The sequence below is a fragment of the Lithobates pipiens genome, unplaced genomic scaffold (assembly GCF_037356315.1).
Source record: "Lithobates pipiens isolate NorthernLeopardFrog02 unplaced genomic scaffold, aLitPip1_a1.2 Scaffold_25, whole genome shotgun sequence".
Taxonomy (NCBI): domain Eukaryota; kingdom Metazoa; phylum Chordata; class Amphibia; order Anura; family Ranidae; genus Lithobates; species Lithobates pipiens.
Window position 1 is genome coordinate 221,006,295 of NW_027507787.1, and position 21,265 is coordinate 221,027,559.

Genomic DNA, 21,265 nt, shown 5'->3' on the forward strand with positions numbered 1-21,265 from the left:
GGCTCCTAGATTCCAAGCAAATTTGTCAACCCCTGTCTCTATCAGTTTTGCACATCGAGAGACTGAAATTCTTGCCCATTCTTCCTTGCAAAACAGCTCGAGCTCAGTGAGGTTGGATGGAGAGCGTTTGTGAACAGCAGTTTTCAGCTCTTTCCACAGATTCTCGATTGGATTCAGGTCTGGACTTTGACTTGGCCATTCTAATACCTGGATACGTTTATTTGTGAACCATTCCTTTGTGGATTTTGCTGTATGTTTGGGATCATTGCCTTGTTGGAAGATAAATCTCTGTCCTAGTTTCAGGTCTTTTGCAGACTCCCATAGGTTTTCATCCAGAATGGTCCTGTATTTGGCTGCATCCATCTTCCCCTCAATTTTAACCATCTTCCCTGTCCCTGCTGAAGAAAAGCAGGCCCAAACCATGATGCTGCCACCACCATGTTTGACAGTGGGGATGGTGTGTTGAGGGTGATGAGCTGTGTTGCTTTTATGCCAAACATATCGTTTTGCATTGTGGGCAAAAAGTTCGAATTTGGTTTCATCTGACCAGAGCACCTTCTTCCACATGTTTGGTGTGTCTCCCAGGTGGCTTGTGGCAAACTTTAGATGAGACTTTTTATGGATATCTTTGAGAAATGGCTTTCTTCTTGCCACTCTTCCATAAAGGCCAGATTTGTGCAGTGTACGACTGATTGTTGTCCTATGGACAGACTCTCCCACCTCAGCTGTAGTTCTCTGCAGTTCATCCAGAGTGATCATGGGCCTCTTGGCTGCATCTCTGATCAGTCTTCTCCTTGTCTGAGCTGAAAGTTTAGAGGGACGGCCAGGTCTTGGTAGATTTGCAGTGGTCTGATACTCCTTCCATTTCAAAATGATCGCTTGCACAGTGCTCCTTGGGATGTTTAAAGCTTGGGAAATCTTTTTGTATCCAAATCCGGCTTTAAACTTCTCCACAACAGTATTACGGACCTGCCTGGTGTGTTCCTTGGTCTTCATGATGCTCTCTGCGCATTCAGGCTGGGTTCACACCGCTGCGGGTGAGAGATCCGGATGCGATTCGATTCGCACTGCAGTGCAAATCACATCCGATCTGTCTGTGCGATGCGAGTTCAGCCATACAGATAGTATGGCTAAATTCGCATCGCACCCGCCGCAAACTCGCACAGGACCCTTTTTTTGGTCCGCAGCAGAATCGGATCGCATGGGTGTTCACACCATGCGATCCGATTCCTGTCCGAGTTTGCAGATCGCACTGCGATATGCGGACTGGTCTGGGGGTGTCATTAAGATTTCATTGACACTCCCAGCAGTCCGCATAGGGCAGTGTGAACTGCCGGCGGGAGGCATGCGATGCGGGAAAACGCTGCGGATTTGCGGCGTTCCCGCATCGCTATGGTGTGAACCCAGCCTCAACAAAACCCTGAGACTATCACAGAGCAGGTGCATTTATACAGAGACTTGATTACACACAGGTGGATTCTATTTATCACCATCAGTCATTTAGGACAACATTGGATCATTCAGAGATCCTCGCTGAACTTCTGGAGTGAGTTTGCTGCACTGAAAGTAAAGGGGCCGAATAATTTTGCATGCACCACTTTGCAGTTTTTTTATTTGCTAAAAAAAGTTTCAAAAATCCAATAGATTTCGTTCCACTTCTTAATTGTGTCCCACTTGTTGGTGATTCTTCACAAAAAATTAAAATGTTATATCTTTATGTTTGAAGCCTGAAATGTGGCAAAAGGTTGAAAAGTTCAAGGGGGCCGAATACTTTCGCAAGGCACTGTAGCTTAATTAGAAAACTATCTATAGATAAACAAGTAAAAATCCTATAAAATACATTTCATAAAAATCTTATTTAAATAAAAAAAAAAAAAAAAAATCAGATTTAAATAAAAATAAAATCTTATTTTTTTAAATCACTGATTTTTATCCACCCTGGTTTGCAGGCTCCGGCACAGTAAGTGTCCAGAGCCACGATGCCATCACTCCCGCACATGCTTGTGTGAGCCGCCGGTTATGGCACAGGCTATGAAGGTCCAGCATGGTAAGCCGGACCTTCAGAGCGCATTGCACCAATGATGTCATCGGCTGCATGCACTCTGAATATCTCCTAAACTGTGCAGGTTTAGGAGATATTCACAGTACCTACAGGTAAGATTTATTATAGGTTTACCTGTAGATACAAGTATAAAAAAAACAAAAAAAAAAACACGTACTCTCTATTTAAGTGGTTAAACCAAACTCATTTGCAGACCGAAGTTCATTCCCTTTGATCTCTAAAAGAGCCAGTTTATTTATTAATTTTTTTGTCAGCTGTGAGCAGAGAATGGCTCTGCACTTGTTACATGAATTGTGGAAATGCTGGATTAAGATCGTGAGGGGGGCGTTGAATTGAGATCGCAATTGTTTTTAAAGCAGAGGGCCGTTTAAAAAAAAAAAAAAAAGTCAGCAGCTGCAAACACTGCAGCTGCTGACTTAAAGAGGAAGTAAACCCTGATGGGTTTACTTCCTCTTTTTTTCCCTGCAAAGGTAAAGCATAATGGACTACTATGCATCGCATAGTAGCTCATTATGTGTCACTTACCTGACACAGGAGCCAGCGAAGTCGCTGCTGATCCCTGTAGTCCGCCGCATCCATGTTGCTGGTGGCGTCTCGCAGCTCCGACGAATCACAGCGGCGAAGCCGCGATGACGTCACTCCCGCGCATGCGCACGGGAGTCGCGTCTCGCAGCTCCGCTGCTGCCACTCGGCGAAGCCGCGATGACGTCACTCCCGCGCATGCGCACGGGAGTCGACAAATTTGGCGAATCCATTCATGGATTTGCCGCATTTAGTGCGCCTGCGCGCCGCTGTCTACGGCGCATGCGCCGTAGACAGCGGTGCCCATTTTCGGGCAAATATCTCCTAAACCATATAGGTTTAGGAGATATTGCTTGGACCTACAGGTAAGCCTTAATCTAGGCTTACCTGTAGGTCCAAGTTGTTTGGAAGGGTTTACTTCCTCTTTAATCAGCCCACTTACCTGTCCAGGGAGCCCACGATGTCGGCCGCCCGAGGCCGACCCGTCCCTCGGCGTCGTCATTCCTTGTAAGGGAAACAGGCAGTGGAGCCTTATGGCTTCACTGCCCGTTTCCTACTGCGCATGCGCGAGTCACGCAGCGCTTTGTGAATGGGACGCGTTGTGTTCTGGGACACACAGTTCCCAGAACACAGCGCGACCCATTACCCAGAAGACGCCGCGCGGAGGAGAGAAGACAGAAGATCTCCGCGGAGGAGGAAGAGGAAGATTAGGATTATGTGCCTAGCAACAGGCACTTCTGGTAAGTAAAAAAAAAAAAAAAAAAAATTTCTCATTTTTTTTTATAATTTTTAAATATATTTTTCTTTTTCAGGGTGGCCCTCCACTTTAATAATTAATCGTGCAGCTGTAAACAGTACCCATCAGTGATGCCTATCAGTGCTGCCCCAAAATTACTTAGTACAAAGTTTTCTACAAGAAACGAAGATGTTTTTTTCTTCCAAGCAAAAAAAAAAAAAAAAAAACCCAGTGGTGATTAAATACCACCAAAAGAAAGCTCTATTTGTCTCAAAAAAATGTTTTTGGGTACAGGACTGCATGACCGCGCAACTGTCACTCAAAGCGGGACAGCACTGAAAGCTGAAAACTGGCCTGGGCAGGAAGGGGGGTGAAAGTGCCCAGTATTGAGGTTGTTAATGAAATAAAAAGGGGCCTGATACACATGGTCGCCCTGTGCCTCCCTAAAGTCGTGACACCAGATCATTCTGCTGCCAACCCGGTACAACCAAAACAACTGACAGACGCCAGATCTGCCTACTGTCACCTTGTGATCCCATACAGAACAGACACCAGATGTACTTAAAGGGTAAATACACCTTTTCTAACAGGTTACATCTGTATTTAGGAAGTAACATCTTATTATGCAGCAGCCGACCTCTCCTCCTGATCCTAGCATGTGGCAGCAGGCAGGAAATCTTTTCCCTGCACCCGCTGTCACATTTTAAAAACAATACATCTGTGAGGGACTCCATATCCACGTCATTCATTCACAGGAATCTGTGAATAAACTACAATTCCTGTCTGCCACTGCAGCGGATGGCTTGTGGCTCTCAATTACCTACCAGAGCACTGATGAGCTCTCATACAGAGGTACGGGCAGAAAACCGTGCCGAGTGCATGCAGATGCCCAACGATGCACCCATGATCTACTGATCCCGGGTACAATGCTATGCAGGCTGCTATGTAAAAATAAATAAATGCACATTTTTTTAACTTGCAAAATCATCTGCTTTTTTATTTAATTTTTGGGGGGAACATAGCCTTTGTGTTATATAGAATGCTGACAAACCCCACGTCTACCTACTACCTCTCCTGTCACCATGTGCCCCTCTTCTCTACAGAACAGACACCAGAAACACCCCCAGATCTCCCAACTGTCCCCCTACAAGACTGGCCCCCCAGATCTCCCAACTGTCCCCCTACAGGACTGGCCCCCCAGATCTCCCAACTGTCCCCCTACAGGACTGGCCCCCCAGATCTCCCAACTGTCCCCCTACAGGACTAACCCCCCAGATCTCCCAACTGTCCCCCTACAGAACTGGCCCCCCAGATCTCCCAACTGTCCCCCTACAGAACTGTCCCCCTACAGAACTGTCCCCCTACAGAACTGTCCCCCTACAGAACTGTCCCCCCAGATCTCCCAACTGTCCCCCTACAGAACTGCCCCCCCAACTATCTTCCCGTGTCCTCCAATTGAACTGACCCCAGATCCTCCAACTATCTTCCAGTGTCCTCCCCCGGAACTGACCCCAGATCCTCCAACTGTCTTCCCGTGTCCTCCTACGGTACTGACCCCAGATCCCCCAACTGTCTTCCCGTGTCCTCCTACGGTACTGACCCCAGATCCCCCAACTGTCTTCCCGTGTCCTCCTACGGAACTGACCCCAGATCCCCCAACTGTCTTCCCGTGTCCTTCTACGGAACTGACCCCCAGATCTCCACACTGTCCTCCCCCGGGAACTGACCCCAGATCCCCCAACTGTCTTCCCGTGTCCTCCAATTGAACTGACCCCAGATCCCCCAACTGTCTTCCCGTGTCCTCCAATTGAACTGACCCCAGATCCCCCAACTATCTTCCAGTGTCCTCCAATTGAACTGACCCCAGATCCCCCAACTATCTTCCAGTGTCCTCCCCCGGAACTGACCCCAGATCCTCCAACTGTCTTCCCGTGTCCTCCTACGGAACTGACCCCAGATCCCCCAACTGTCTTCCCATGTCCTTCTACGGAACTGACCCCCAGATCTCCACACTGTCCTCCCCCGGGAACTGACCCCAGATCCCCCAACTGTCTTCATGTGTCCTCCTACGGAACTGACCCCAGATCCCCCAACTGTCTTCCCATGTCCTCCTACGGAACTGACCTCCAGATCTCCACACTGTCCTCCCCCGGAACTGACCCCAGATCCCCCAACTGTCTTCCCGTGTCCTCCCCCGGAACTGACCCCAGATCCCCTGTCTTCCCGTGTCCTCCCCCGGAACTGACCCCAGATCCCCCCAACTGTCTTCCCGTGTCCTCCCCCAGAACTGACCCCAGATCCCCAACTGTCTTCCCGTGTCCTCCTCCAGAACTGACCCCAGATCCCCAACTGTCTTCCCGTGTCCTCCTCCAGAACTGACCCCAGATCCCCAACTGTCTCCCCGTGTCCTCCTCCAGAACTGACCCCAGATCCCCCAACTGTCTTCCCATGTCCTCCTCCAGAACTGACCCCAGATCCCCAACTGTCTACCCGTGTCCTCCTCCAGAACTGACCCCAGATCCCCCAACTGTCTTCCCATGTCCTTCTACGGAACTGACCCCCAGATCTCCACACTGTCCTCCCCCGGGAACTGACCCCAGATCCCCCAACTGTCTTCATGTGTCCTCCTACGGAACTGACCCCAGATCCCCCAACTGTCTTCCCATGTCCTCCTACGGAACTGACCTCCAGATCTCCACACTGTGCTCCCCCGGAACTGACCCCAGATCCCCCAACTGTCTTCCCGTTTCCTCCAATTGAACTGACCCCAGATCCTCCAACTATCTTCCAGTGTCCTCCAATTGAACTGACCCCAGATCCCCCAACTATCTTCCAGTGTCCTCCCCCGGAAATGACCCCAGATCCTCCAACTGTCTTCCCGTGTCCTCCTACGGAACTGACCCCAGATCCCCCAACTGTCTTCCCGTGTCCTCCTACGGTACTGACCCCAGATCCCCCAACTGTCTTCCCGTGTCCTCCTACGGTACTGACCCCAGATCCCCCAACTGTCTTCCCGTGTCCTACGGTACTGACCCCAGATCCCCCAACTGTCTTCCCGTGTCCTCCTACGGAACTGACCCCAGATCCCCCAACTGTCTTCCCATGTCCTTCTACGGAACTGACCCCAGATCCCCCAACTGTCTTCCCGTGTCCTCCCCCGGAACTGACCCCAGATCCCCCCAACTGTCTTCCCGTGTCCTCCCCCAGAACTGACCTCACATCCCCCCAACTGTCTTCCCGTGTCCTCCCCCAGAACTGACCCCACATCCCCCAACTGTCTTCCCATGTCCTCCTCCAGAACTGACCCCAGATCCCCAACTGTCTCCCCGTGTCCTCCTCCAGAACTGACCCCAGATCCCCCAACTGTCTTCCCGTGTCCTCCTCCAGAACTGACTCCAGATCCCCCAAATGTCTTCCCGTGTCCTCCTTCAGAACTGACTCCAGATCCCCCAACTGTCTTCCCGTGTCCTCCTTCAGAACTGACTCCAGATCCCCCAACTGTCTTCCCGTGTCCTCCTACGGAACTGACCCCAGATCCCCCAACTGTCTTCCCGTGTCCTTCTACGGAACTGACCCCCAGATCTCCACACTGTCCTCCCCCGGGAACTGACCCCAGATCCCCCAACTGTCTTCCTGTGTCCTCCAATTGAACTGACCCCAGATCCCCCAACTGTCTTCCCGTGTCCTCCAATTGAACTGACCCCAGATCCCCCAACTATCTTCCAGTGTCCTCCAATTGAACTGACCCCAGATCCCCCAACTATCTTCCAGTGTCCTCCCCCGGAACTGACCCCAGATCCTCCAACTGTCTTCCCGTGTCCTCCTACGGAACTGACCCCAGATCCCCCAACTGTCTTCCCATGTCCTTCTACGGAACTGACCCCCAGATCTCCACACTGTCCTCCCCCGGGAACTGACCCCAGATCCCCCAACTGTCTTCATGTGTCCTCCTACGGAACTGACCCCAGATCCCCCAACTGTCTTCCCATGTCCTCCTACGGAACTGACCTCCAGATCTCCACACTGTCCTCCCCCGGAACTGACCCCAGATCCCCCAACTGTCTTCCCGTGTCCTCCCCCGGAACTGACCCCAGATCCCCTGTCTTCCCGTGTCCTCCCCCGGAACTGACCCCCAGATCCCCCCAACTGTCTTCCCGTGTCCTCCCCCAGAACTGACCCCAGATCCCCAACTGTCTTCCCGTGTCCTCCTCCAGAACTGACCCCAGATCCCCAACTGTCTCCCCGTGTCCTCCTCCAGAACTGACCCCAGATCCCCCAACTGTCTTCCCATGTCCTCCTCCAGAACTGACCCCAGATCCCCAACTGTCTACCCGTGTCCTCCTCCAGAACTGACCCCAGATCCCCCAACTGTCTTCCCATGTCCTTCTACGGAACTGACCCCCAGATCTCCACACTGTCCTCCCCCGGGAACTGACCCCAGATCCCCCAACTGTCTTCATGTGTCCTCCTACGGAACTGACCCCAGATCCCCCAACTGTCTTCCCATGTCCTCCTACGGAACTGACCTCCAGATCTCCACACTGTCCTCCCCCGGACTGACCCCAGATCCCCCAACTGTCTTCCCGTTTCCTCCAACTATCTTCCAGTGTCCTCCAATTGAACTGACCCCAGATCCCCCAACTATCTTCCAGTGTCCTCCCCCGGAAATGACCCCAGATCCTCCAACTGTCTTCCCGTGTCCTCCTACGGAACTGACCCCAGATCCCCCAACTGTCTTCCCGTGTCCTCCTACGGTACTGACCCCAGATCCCCCAACTGTCTTCCCGTGTCCTCCTACGGTACTGACCCCAGATCCCCCAACTGTCTTCCCGTGTCCTACGGTACTGACCCCAGATCCCCCAACTGTCTTCCCGTGTCCTCCTATGGAACTGACCCCAGATCCCCCAACTGTCTTCCCATGTCCTTCTACGGAACTGACCCCAGATCCCCCAACTGTCTTCCCGTGTCCTCCCCCGGAACTGACCCCAGATCCCCCCAACTGTCTTCCCGTGTCCTCCCCCAGAACTGACCTCACATCCCCCCAACTGTCTTCCCGTGTCCTCCCCCAGAACTGACCCCACATCCCCCAACTGTCTTCCCATGTCCTCCTCCAGAACTGACCCCAGATCCCCAACTGTCTCCCCGTGTCCTCCTCCAGAACTGACCCCAGATCCCCCAACTGTCTTCCCGTGTCCTCCTCCAGAACTGACTCCAGATCCCCCAACTGTCTTCCCGTGTCCTCCTTCAGAACTGACTCCAGATCCCCCAACTGTCTTCCCGTGTCCTCCTTCAGAACTGACTCCAGATCCCCCAACTGTCTTCCCGTGTCCTCCTTTAGAACTGACTCCAGATCCCCCAACTGTCTTCCCGTGTCCTCCTCCAGAACTGACCCCAGATCCTCCAACTGTCTTCCCGTGTCCTCCTACGGTACTGACCCCAGATCCCCCAACTGTCTTCCCGTGTCCTCCTACGGTACTGACCCCAGATCCCCCAACTGTCTTCCCGTGTCCTCCTACGGTACTGACCCCAGATCCCCCAACTGTCTTCCCGTGTCCTCCTACGGTACTGACCCCAGATCCCCCAACTGTCTTCCCGTGTCCTCCTACGGAACTGACCCCAGATCCCCCAACTGTCTTCCCATGTCCTTCTACGGAACTGACCCCAGATCCCCCAACTGTCTTCTCGTGTCCTCCCCCGGAACTGACCCCAGATCCCCCCAACTGTCTTCCCGTGTCCTCCCCCAGAACTGACCCCACATCCCCCCAACTGTCTTCCCGTGTCCTCCCCCAGAACTGACCCCAGATCCCCAACTGTCTCCCCGTGTCCTCCTCCAGAACTGACCCCAGATCCCCCAACTGTCTTCCCATGTCCTCCTCCAGAACTGACCCCAGATCCCCAACTGTCTACCCGTGTCCTGCTCCAGAACTGACCCCAGATCCCCCAACTGTCTTCCCATGTCCTTCTACGGAACTGACCCCCAGATCTCCACACTGTCCTCCCCCGGGAACTGACCCCAGATCCCCCAACTGTCTTCATGTGTCCTCCTACGGAACTGACCCCAGATCCCCCAACTGTCTTCCCATGTCCTCCTACGGAACTGACCTCCAGATCTCCACACTGTCCTCCCCCGGAACTGACCCCAGATCCCCCAACTGTCTTCCCGTTTCCTCCAGTTGAACTGACCCCAGATCCTCCAACTATCTTCCAGTGTCCTCCAATTGAACTGACCCCAGATCCCCCAACTATCTTCCAGTGTCCTCCCCCGGAACTGACCCCAGATCCTCCAACTGTCTTCCCGTGTCCTCCTACGGAACTGACCCCAGATCCCCCAACTGTCTTCCCGTGTCCTCCTACGGTACTGACCCCAGATCCCCCAACTGTCTTCCCGTGTCCTCCTACGGTACTGACCCCAGATCCCCCAACTGTCTTCCCGTGTCCTACGGTACTGACCCCAGATCCCCCAACTGTCTTCCCGTGTCCTCCTACGGAACTGACCCCAGATCCCCCAACTGTCTTCCCATGTCCTTCTACGGAACTGACCCCAGATCCCCCAACTGTCTTCCCGTGTCCTCCCCCGGAACTGACCCCAGATCCCCCCCAACTGTCTTCCCGTGTCCTCCCCCAGAACTGACCTCACATCCCCCCAACTGTCTTCCCGTGTCCTCCCCCAGAACTGACCCCACATCCCCCAACTGTCTTCCCATGTCCTCCTCCAGAACTGACCCCAGATCCCCAACTGTCTCCCCGTGTCCTCCTCCAGAACTGACCCCAGATCCCCCAACTGTCTTCCCGTGTCCTCCTCCAGAACTGACTCCAGATCCCCCAACTGTCTTCCCGTGTCCTCCTTCAGAACTGACTCCAGATCCCCCAACTGTCTTCCCGTGTCCTCCTTCAGAACTGACTCCAGATCCCCCAACTGTCTTCCTGTGTCCTCCTTTAGAACTGACTCCAGATCCCCCAACTGTCTTCCCGTGTCCTCCACCAGAACTGACCCCAGATCCTCCAACTGTCTTCCCGTGTCCTCCTACGGAACTGACCCCCAGATCCCCCAACTGTCTTCCCGTGTCCTCCTACGGTACTGACCCCAGATCCCCCAACTGTCTTCCCGTGTCCTCCTACGGTACTGACCCCAGATCCCCCAACTGTCTTCCCGTGTCCTCCTACGGAACTGACCCCAGATCCCCCCAACTGTCTTCCCGTGTCCTCCTACGGAACTGACCCCAGATCCCCCCAACTGTCTTCCCGTGTCCTCCCCCAGAACTGACCCCAGATCCCCCCAACTGTCTTCCCGTGTCCTCCCCCAGAACTGACCCCACATCCCCCCAACTGTCTTCCCGTGTCCTCCCCCAGAACTGACCCCACATCCCCCAACTGTCTCCCCGTGTCCTCCTCCAGAACTGACCCCAGATCCCCCAACTGTCTTCCCATGTCCTCCTCCGGAACTGACCCCAGATCCCCAACTGTCTACCCGTGTCCTGCTCCAGAACTGACCCCAGATCCCCCAACTATCTTCCAGTGTCCTCCCCCGGAACTGACCCCAGATCCTCCAACTGTCTTCCCGTGTCCTCCTACGGAACTGACCCCAGATCCCCCAACTGTCTTCCCGTGTCCTCCTACGGTACTGACCCCAGATCCCCCAACTGTCTTCCCGTGTCCTCCTACGGTACTGACCCCAGATCCCCCAACTGTCTTCCCGTGTCCTACGGTACTGACCCCAGATCCCCCAACTGTCTTCCCGTGTCCTCCTACGGAACTGACCCCAGATCCCCCAACTGTCTTCCCATGTCCTTCTACGGAACTGACCCCAGATCCCCCAACTGTCTTCCCGTGTCCTCCCCCGGAACTGACCCCAGATCCCCCCAACTGTCTTCCCGTGTCCTCCCCCAGAACTGACCTCACATCCCCCCAACTGTCTTCCCGTTTCCTCCCCCAGAACTGACCCCACATCCCCCAACTGTCTTCCCATGTCCTCCTCCAGAACTGACCCCAGATCCCCAACTGTCTCCCCGTGTCCTCCTCCAGAACTGACCCCAGATCCCCCAACTGTCTTCCCGTGTCCTCCTCCAGAACTGACTCCAGATCCCCCAACTGTCTTCCCGTGTCCTCCTTCAGAACTGACTCCAGATCCCCCAACTGTCTTCCCGTGTCCTCCTTCAGAACTGACTCCAGATCCCCCAACTGTCTTCCCGTGTCCTCCTTTAGAACTGACTCCAGATCCCCCAACTGTCTTCCCGTGTCCTCCACCAGAACTGACCCCAGATCCTCCAACTGTCTTCCCGTGTCCTCCTACGGAACTGACCCCAGATCCCCCAACTGTCTTCCCGTGTCCTCCTACGGTACTGACCCCAGATCCCTCAACTGTCTTCCCGTGTCCTCCTACGGTACTGACCCCAGATCCCCCAACTGTCTTCCCGTGTCCTCCTACGGTACTGACCCCAGATCCCCCAACTGTCTTCCCGTGTCCTCCTACGGAACTGACCCCAGATCCCCCAACTGTCTTCCCATGTCCTTCTACGGAACTGACCCCAGATCCCCCAACTGTCTTCCCGTGTCCTCCCCCGGAACTGACCCCAGATCCCCCCAACTGTCTTCCCGTGTCCTCCCCCAGAACTGACCCCACATCCCCCCAACTGTCTTCCCGTGTCCTCCCCCAGAACTGACCCCACATCCCCCAACTGTCTCCCCGTGTCCTCCTCCAGAACTGACCCCAGATCCCCCAACTGTCTTCCCATGTCCTCCTGCGGAACTGACCCCAGATCCCCAACTGTCTACCCGTGTCCTGCTCCAGAACTGACCCCAGATCCCCCAACTGTCTTCCCATGTCCTTCTACGGAACTGACCCCCAGATCTCCACACTGTCCTCCCCCGGGAACTGACCCCAGATCCCCCAACTGTCTTCATGTGTCCTCCTACGGAACTGACCCCAGATCCCCCAACTGTCTTCCCATGTCCTCCTACGGAACTGACCTCCAGATCTCCACACTGTCCTCCCCCGGAACTGACCCCAGATCCCCCAACTGTCTTCCCGTTTCCTCCAATTGAACTGACCCCAGATCCTCCAACTATCTTCCAGTGTCCTCCAATTGAACTGACCCCAGATCCCCCAACAATCTTCCAGTGTCCTCCCCCGGAACTGACCCCAGATCCTCCAACTGTCTTCCCGTGTCCTCCTACGGAACTGACCCCAGATCCCCCAACTGTCTTCCCGTGTCCTCCTACGGTACTGACCCCAGATCCCCCAACTGTCTTCCCGTGTCCTCCTACGGTACTGACCCCAGATCCCCCAACTGTCTTCCCGTGTCCTACGGTACTGACCCCAGATCCCCCAACTGTCTTCCCGTGTCCTCCTACGGAACTGACCCCAGATCCCCCAACTGTCTTCCCATGTCCTTCTACGGAACTGACCCCAGATCCCCCAACTGTCTTCCCGTGTCCTCCCCCGGAACTGACCCCAGATCCCCCCAACTGTCTTCCCGTGTCCTCCCCCAGAACTGACCTCACATCCCCCCAACTGTCTTCCCGTGTCCTCCCCCAGAACTGACCCCACATCCCCCAACTGTCTTCCCATGTCCTCCTCCAGAACTGACCCCAGATCCCCAACTGTCTCCCCGTGTCCTCCTCCAGAACTGACCCCAGATCCCCCAACTGTCTTCCCGTGTCCTCCTCCAGAACTGACTCCAGATCCCCCAACTGTCTTCCCGTGTCCTCCTTCAGAACTGACTCCAGATCCCCCAACTGTCTTCCCGTGTCCTCCTTTAGAACTGACTCCAGATCCCCCAACTGTCTTCCCGTGTCCTCCTCCAGAACTGACCCCAGATCCTCCAACTGTCTTCCCGTGTCCTCCTACGGAACTGACCCCAGATCCCCCAACTGTCTTCCCGTGTCCTCCTACGGTACTGACCCCAGATCCCCCAACTGTCTTCCCGTGTCCTCCTACGCTACTGACCCCAGATCCCCCAACTGTCTTCCCGTGTCCTCCTACGGTACTGACCCCAGATCCCCCAACTGTCTTCCCGTGTCCTCCTACGGAACTGACCCCAGATCCCCCAACTGTCTTCCCATGTCCTTCTACGGAACTGACCCCAGATCCCCCCAACTGTCTTCCCGTGTCCTCCCCCAGAACTGACCCCAGATCCCCCCAACTGTCTTCCCGTGTCCTCCCCCAGAACTGACCCCACATCCCCCCAACTGTCTTCCCGTGTCCTCCCCCAGAACTGACCCCAGATCCCCCAACTGTCTCCCCGTGTCCTCCTCCAGAACTGACCCCAGATCCCCCAACTGTCTTCCCATGTCCTCCTCCAGAACTGACCCCAGATCCCCAACTGTCTACCCGTGTCCTGCTCCAGAACTGACCCCAGATCCCCCAACTGTCTTCCCATGTCCTTCTACGGAACTGACCCCCAGATCTCCACACTGTCCTCCCCCGGGAACTGACCCCAGATCCCCCAACTGTCTTCATGTGTCCTCCTACGGAACTGACCCCAGATCCCCCAACTGTCTTCCCATGTCCTCCTACGGAACTGACCTCCAGATCTCCACACTGTCCTCCCCCGGAACTGACCCCAGATCCCCCAACTGTCTTCCCGTTTCCTCCAGTTGAACTGACCCCAGATCCTCCAACTATCTTCCAGTGTCCTCCAATTGAACTGACCCCAGATCCCCCAACTATCTTCCAGTGTCCTCCCCCGGAACTGACCCCAGATCCTCCAACTGTCTTCCCGTGTCCTCCTACGGAACTGACCCCAGATCCCCCAACTGTCTTCCCGTGTCCTCCCCCGGAACTGACCCCAGATCCCCCCAACTGTCTTCCCGTGTCCTCCCCCAGAACTGACCTCACATCCCCCCAACTGTCTTCCCGTGTCCTCCCCCAGAACTGACCCCACATCCCCCAACTGTCTTCCCGTGTTCTACGGTACTGACCCCAGATCCCCCAACTGTCTTCCCGTGTCCTCCTACGGAACTGACCCCAGATCCCCCAACTGTCTTCCCATGTCCTTCTACGGAACTGACCCCAGATCCCCCCAACTGTCTTCCCGTGTCCTCCCCCAGAACTGACCCCAGATCCCCCCAACTGTCTTCCCGTGTCCTCCCCCAGAACTGACCCCACATCCCCCCAACTGTCTTCCCGTGTCCTCCCCCAGAACTGACCCCAGATCCCCCAACTGTCTCCCCGTGTCCTCCTCCAGAACTGACCCCAGATCCCCCAACTGTCTTCCCATGTCCTCCTCCAGAACTGACCCCAGATCCCCAACTGTCTACCCGTGTCCTGCTCCAGAACTGACCCCAGATCCCCCAACTGTCTTCCCATGTCCTTCTACGGAACTGACCCCCAGATCTCCACACTGTCCTCCCCCGGGAACTGACCCCAGATCCCCCAACTGTCTTCATGTGTCCTCCTACGGAACTGACCCCAGATCCCCCAACTGTCTTCCCATGTCCTCCTACGGAACTGACCTCCAGATCTCCACACTGTCCTCCCCCGGAACTGACCCCAGATCCCCCAACTGTCTTCCCGTTTCCTCCAGTTGAACTGACCCCAGATCCTCCAACTATCTTCCAGTGTCCTCCAATTGAACTGACCCCAGATCCCCCAACTATCTTCCAGTGTCCTCCCCCGGAACTGACCCCAGATCCTCCAACTGTCTTCCCGTGTCCTCCTACGGAACTGACCCCAGATCCCCCAACTGTCTTCCCGTGTCCTCCCCCGGAACTGACCCCAGATCCCCCCAACTGTCTTCCCGTGTCCTCCCCCAGAACTGACCTCACATCCCCCCAACTGTCTTCCCGTGTCCTCCCCCAGAACTGACCCCACATCCCCCAACTGTCTTCCCGTGTTCTACGGTACTGACCCCAGATCCCCCAACTGTCTTCCCGTGTCCTCCTACGGAACTGACCCCAGATCCCCCAACTGTCTTCCCATGTCCTTCTACGGAACTGACCCCAGATCCCCCAACTGTCTTCCCGTGTCCTCCCCCGGAACTGACCCCAGATCCCCCCAACTGTCTTCCCGTGTCCTCCCCCAGAACTGACCTCACATCCCCCAACTGTCTTCCCATGTCCTCCTCCAGAACTGACCCCAGATCCCCAACTGTCTCCCCGTGTCCTCCTCCAGAACTGACCCCAGATCCCCCAACTGTCTTCCCGTGTCCTCCTCCAGAACTGACTCCAGATCCCCCAACTGTCTTCCCGTGTCCTCCTTCAGAACTGACTCCAGATCCCCCAACTGTCTTCCCGTGTCCTCCTTCAGAACTGACTCCAGATCCCCCAACTGTCTTCCCGTGTCCTCCTTTAGAACTGACTCCAGATCCCCCAACTGTCTTCCCGTGTCCTCCTCCAGAACTGACCCCAGATCCTCCAACTGTCTTCCTGTGTCCTCCTACGGTACTGACCCCAGATCCCCCAACTGTCTTCCCGTGTCCTCCTACGGTACTGACCCCAGATCCCCCAACTGTCTTCCCGTGTCCTCCTACGGTACTGACCCCAGATCCCCCAACTGTCTTCCCGTGTCCTCCTACGGTACTGACCCCAGATCCCCCAACTGTCTTCCCGTGTCCTCCTACGGAACTGACCCCAGATCCCCCAACTGTCTTCCCATGTCCTTCTACGGAACTGACCCCAGATCCCCCAACTGTCTTCCCGTGTCCTCCCCCGGAACTGACCCCAGATCCCCCCAACTGTCTTCCCGTGTCCTCCCCCAGAACTGACCCCACATCCCCCCAACTGTCTTCCCGTGTCCTCCCCCAGAACTGACCCCAGATCCCCCAACTGTCTTCCCATGTCCTCCTCCGGAACTGACCCCAGATCCCCAACTGTCTACCCGTGTCCTGCTCCAGAACTGACCCCAGATCCCCCAACTGTCTTCCCATGTCCTTCTACGGAACTGACCCCCAGATCTCCACACTGTCCTCCCCCGGGAACTGACCCCAGATCCCCCAACTGTCTTCATGTGTCCTCCTACGGAACTGACCCCAGATCCCCCAACTGTCTTCCCATGTCCTCCTACGGAACTGACCTCCAGATCTCCACACTGTCCTCCCCCGGAACTGACCCCAGATCCCCCAACTGTCTTCCCGTTTCCTCCAATTGAACTGACCCCAGATCCTCCAACTATCTTCCAGTGTCCTCCAATTGAACTGACCCCAGATCCCCCAACTATCTTCCAGTGTCCTCCCCCGGAACTGACCCCAGATCCTCCAACTGTCTTCCCGTGTCCTCCTACGGAACTGACCCCAGATCCCCCAACTGTCTTCCCGTGTCCTCCTACGGTACTGACCCCAGATCCCCCAACTGTCTTCCCGTGTCCTCCTACGGTACTGACCCCAGATCCCCCAACTGTCTTCCCGTGTCCTCCTACGGTACTGACCCCAGATCCCCCAACTGTCTTCCCGTGTCCTCCTACGGAACTGACCCCAGATCCCCCAACTGTCTTCCCATGTCCTTCTACGGAACTGACCCCAGATCCCCCAACTGTCTTCCCGTGTCCTCCCCCGGAACTGACCCCAGATCCCCCCAACTGTCTTCCCGTGTCCTCCCCCAGAACTGACCCCACATCCCCCAACTGTCTTCCCATGTCCTCCTCCAGAACTGACCCCAGATCCCCAACTGTCTCCCCGTGTCCTCCTCCAGAACTGACCCCAGATCCCCCAACTGTCTTCCCATGTCCTTCTACGGAACTGACCCCAGATCCCCCAACTGTCTTCCCGTGTCCTCCCCCGGAACTGACCCCAGATCCCCCCAACTGTCTTCCCGTGTCCTCCCCCAGAACTGACCCCACATCCCCCCAACTGTCTTCCCGTGTCCTCCCCCAGAACTGACCCCACATCCCCCAACTGTCTCCCCGTGTCCTCCTCCAGAACTGACCCCAGATCCCCCAACTGTCTTCCCATGTCCTCCTCCAGAACTGACCCCAGATCCCCCAACTGTCTTCCCGTGTCCTCCTACGGTACTGACCCCAGATCCCCCAACTGTCTTCCCGTGTCCTCCTACAGTACTGACCCCAGATCCCCCAACTGTCTTCCCGTGTCCTCCTACGGAACTGACCACAGATCCCACAACTGTCTTCCCATGTCCTTCTACGGAACTGACCCCAGATCCCCCAACTGTCTTCCCGTGTCCTCCCCCGGAACTGACCCCAGATCCCACCAACTGTCTTCCCGTGTCCTCCCCCAGAACTGACCCCACATCCCCCCAACTGTCTTCCCGTGTCCTCCCCCAGAACTGACCCCACATCCCCCAACTGTCTTCCCATGTCCTCCTCCAGAACTGACCCCAGATCCCCAACTGTCTCCCCGTGTCCTCCTCCAGAACTGACCCCAGATCCCCCAACTGTCTTCCCGTGTCCTCCTCCAGAACTGACTCCAGATCCCCCAACTGTCTTCCCGTGTCCTCCTCCAGAACTGACTCCAGATCCCCCAACTGTCTTCCCGTGTCCTCCTTCAGAACTGACTCCAGATCCCCCAACTGTCTTCCCGTGTCCTCCTTCAGAACTGACTCCAGATCCCCCAACTGTCTTCCCGTGTCCTCCTTTAGAACTGACTCCAGATCCCCCAACTGTCTTCCCGTGTCCTCCTCCAGAACTAACTCCAGATCCCCCAACTATCTTCCCGTGTCCTCCTTCAGATCTGACCCCAGATCCCCCAACTGTCTTCCCGTGTCCTCCTCCAGAACTGACTCCAGATCCCCCAACTGTCTTCCCGTGTCCTCCTTCAGAACTGACCCCAGATCCCCCAACTGTCTTCCCGTGTCCTCCTTCAGAACTGACCCCAGATCCCCCAACTGTCTTCCCGTGTCCTCCTTCAGAACTGACTCCAGATCCCCCAGCTGTCCTCCTATAGACCAGACCCCCAAATCTCCCACCTCTCTTCCTATGGAACTGACCCCAGAACTCCTGTCTTCCTCCAGAACTGACCCCAGATCCCCCTCCCGCCCCCCAGGATGGTCCCACCCCCAGCTCCCTGCCCCCCAATGAGAAGTGACAGTCCTCCCCTCTCATGCTCTGTGCCCCCCTCCAGCAGCGCTGGTCTCCCCGGCTCACAGAGGTGTCACAGTGGAGGATGACAGCCACACCCTGACCCCCTGCTCCCTGTCACAGCCCAGCAGTCACCCGGCGGCCCCTTCCTCCCCCCCGCTGACAGGCCGCCCCCCACACACCGCGCACCCCGTCCGCCAGGCTCCCCGCACTTACGTGATCCGAGTTACTGTTGGCGCTGTGGTAACACAAGGAACTGAACGTATAACCCGAAATGGAAGCCGCCATGATGGTGGAGCCGCTCCCTCCCACAACGCAGCGCGCCGCCGCCCTGTCATGACGTCACGCGCACTCTGGAGCTAAGCCTCCTGGGAGTTGTAGTCTAAAATCAGCCCTCCAGCATGGCTCTAGCCAGCCTACAGGAAGAGAGTGATTGAGGGCTCCTTTCATTTCATTTCATTTTTGTTTTTAACATATATGAACAATAAAGACCAGCCTGATAAATAATTATAATCAGTTTTGTAGTAAAGTGTGTATATAGGAATATGTGTAGGGCTTATACATAAGGATGTCAAAAATGGCACAAGTTAAAATCAGTTTTCCTTTACTAGAAAATTACTTAGAACCCCCAAACATTACCTTTTTTTTTTTTTTTAGACACCCTAGAGAATAAAATGGCGGTCGTTATACTTTCTATCACACAGTATTTGCGCAGCGGTCTTACAAGCGCTCTTTTTGGAGAAAAAATAAATTGTTTTTGAATAAAAAAAAAAAAATAAGAGCAGTAAAGTTATCCCAATTTTTTTCTATATTGTGAAAGATAATGTTATGCCAAGTAAATTGATGCCCAACATGTCACTCTTCAAAGTTACACCCGCTCTTGGAATTGGCGAAAACTTTGGCACTTAAAACTCTCCATAGGCGTGGTTTAAAAATGTCTATAGGTTACCAGTTTTGTGTTACGGAGGAGGTCTAGGGCTAGAATTTTTGCTCTTACTCTACCGATCGCAGTGATACCTCACATGTGTGGTTTGAACACCTGTTTCATAGGGTTGCCACCTGTCCAGGATTCACCTGGACAGTTCGGGTTTGGGTTCATGTGTCCAGGTTTCAGACTGTCTGAAACCCAGACACATTATTTAGACTGGACTATGGCTTTTCAGCAGAATTGCTGGCAGTGGTTGTCTCAGCTGAGAGTGTCTGTTACACTCTTTCACAGCCCCTAAAGCCAGCACTAACAAACCCCCCCCCCCCCCCAAACACATACAGATGGGAGAGGAGAGAGGGCTTGACCCCCTACCCCTCTGTGTCTGCCCACACTCCAATCCCTGGCGCTGTGCCTCAGAAAAGGAAAGTGGGAGCCAGAAATTTGAAGTCCAGCAGCCTCAGATCCATCTGGTGCTGACTGCTAAGTGGTGAGTGGGCTCACCATCCATCCATCCCTGTCTGTGACTGAAGTCTCCCCCCTTCTCTCTCTTGCCTTTGAGTAAGTACAGTAAGGCAAATTAGGGCTCTCAGAGCACCCTTACATCAGAGTTCCCCTTTACACCAGCGGCCGTAGTGTTTCCCCTTACATTAGAGTCCTCTTCGTACATCAGAATTCTCAGTGTTCACCCTTAAATCAGGGTTCCCAGTGCATCCCTTATGTTAGAAGCCCCAGAGGTCTCCCTTATATCAGAGTCTGCAGAGTCCTCCCTTACAGTGAAAAGGAACTCTGCGAGTTCAGATGTAAAAGGGGAACTCTGTGGACTCTGATATAAAGGGGGACTCTTGTTATTAACTTCATATGATTAGAAATGTTATTTAGTAGCAAAATATATGTATAGTTTATACAAAAAATTGCTGTGCACCACAAAAGTGTTCGGGTTTGACTTGAAGAAAAGGTGGCAACCCTACTGTTTCATATGCGGGTACATCTTACATATGCGTTCACTTCTATTATTATTATTATACAGGTTTTATATAGCGCCAACAGTTTGCTCAGCGCTTTACAACATGAGGGCAGACATTACCGTTACATTACAATTTGGTACAAGAGGAATCAGAGGGCCCTGCTCGTTAGAGCTTACAATCTAAAAAGGAAGGATCAATTGATACAAAAGGTAATAGCTGTGGGGGATGAGCTGATGGAGGAAGTAAAACAGTGTTAGTTAGAAGCAGGATGGGCTTCTTTGAAGAGAAGGGTTTTCAGGGATCATCTAAAGATAGATAGATTAGGGGACAGTCGGACAGACTGGGGTAGGGAGTATGCAAAGGATGGGTGAAGCTCTGGAGAAATCCTGGAGGCGAGCATGGGAGGAGGTGACAAGGGAGCTAGAGAGCAGGAGGTCTTGGGATGACCGAAGAGACCGGCTTGGTTGGTATTTTGGGACTAGGTTAGTGATGTAACTGGGGGCAGAGTTTTGGATGGCTTTGTAAATTATTGTTAGTACTTTGAATTTTATTCGTTGCCTGAGCATGGCGGGATGGGGAGCTTTACATTTTTTTTTCTTATTTATTTTACTTTTTATATTTTATTTTTACACTGTCCTTTTAAAAAAAAAAATTGGAGTCACTTTTATTCCTATTACAAGGAAACATCCCTTGTAATAGAAAGAAAGCATGACAGGACCTCTTTAATATGAGATCTGGGGTCAAAAAGACCTCACATCTCATATTTACACTAAAATGCATTTAAATGAATAAAAAATAAAAAAATTCCCCTTTAAGACCATTAATACCATTGGGCGGAAGTGAGGATTGACATTGTTTCTGTCATCCATTGTTAACGAGCCAAGTGGGGGCCATCTTTCCCTCACTCTGCTCCAGGCCTATGAGGGGAAAGGATCAGATCGTCTCCACCACTACCGACGGCGACGACCGGAGTGCGGCGGGAGGGCAGCTCTCCCATCACGGATAAAAGTGATCTAGCAGTGAATCCGCCACAGAGACCACTTTTATCTGAGAGCCATTTAAGAGGATACCGGGGTTATGGCAG

General features: G+C 54.3%; 1 protein-coding gene across 1 annotated transcript in view; it reads right to left on the reverse strand.

Annotated features, from left to right (window-relative positions):
• The window catches only part of ABRAXAS2 (abraxas 2, BRISC complex subunit), a 61,010-nt gene extending 42,378 nt beyond the window's left edge, over positions 1 to 18,632 (reverse strand). Inside the window, exon 1 of the mRNA XM_077455564.1 lies at positions 18,505 to 18,632. Coding sequence (XP_077311690.1) covers positions 18,505 to 18,576 — 72 coding nt within the window. The 5' untranslated portion in view covers positions 18,577 to 18,632. The remainder of the gene's footprint in view (positions 1 to 18,504) is intronic.
• Between the last annotated feature and the right edge of the window lie 2,633 nt (positions 18,633 to 21,265).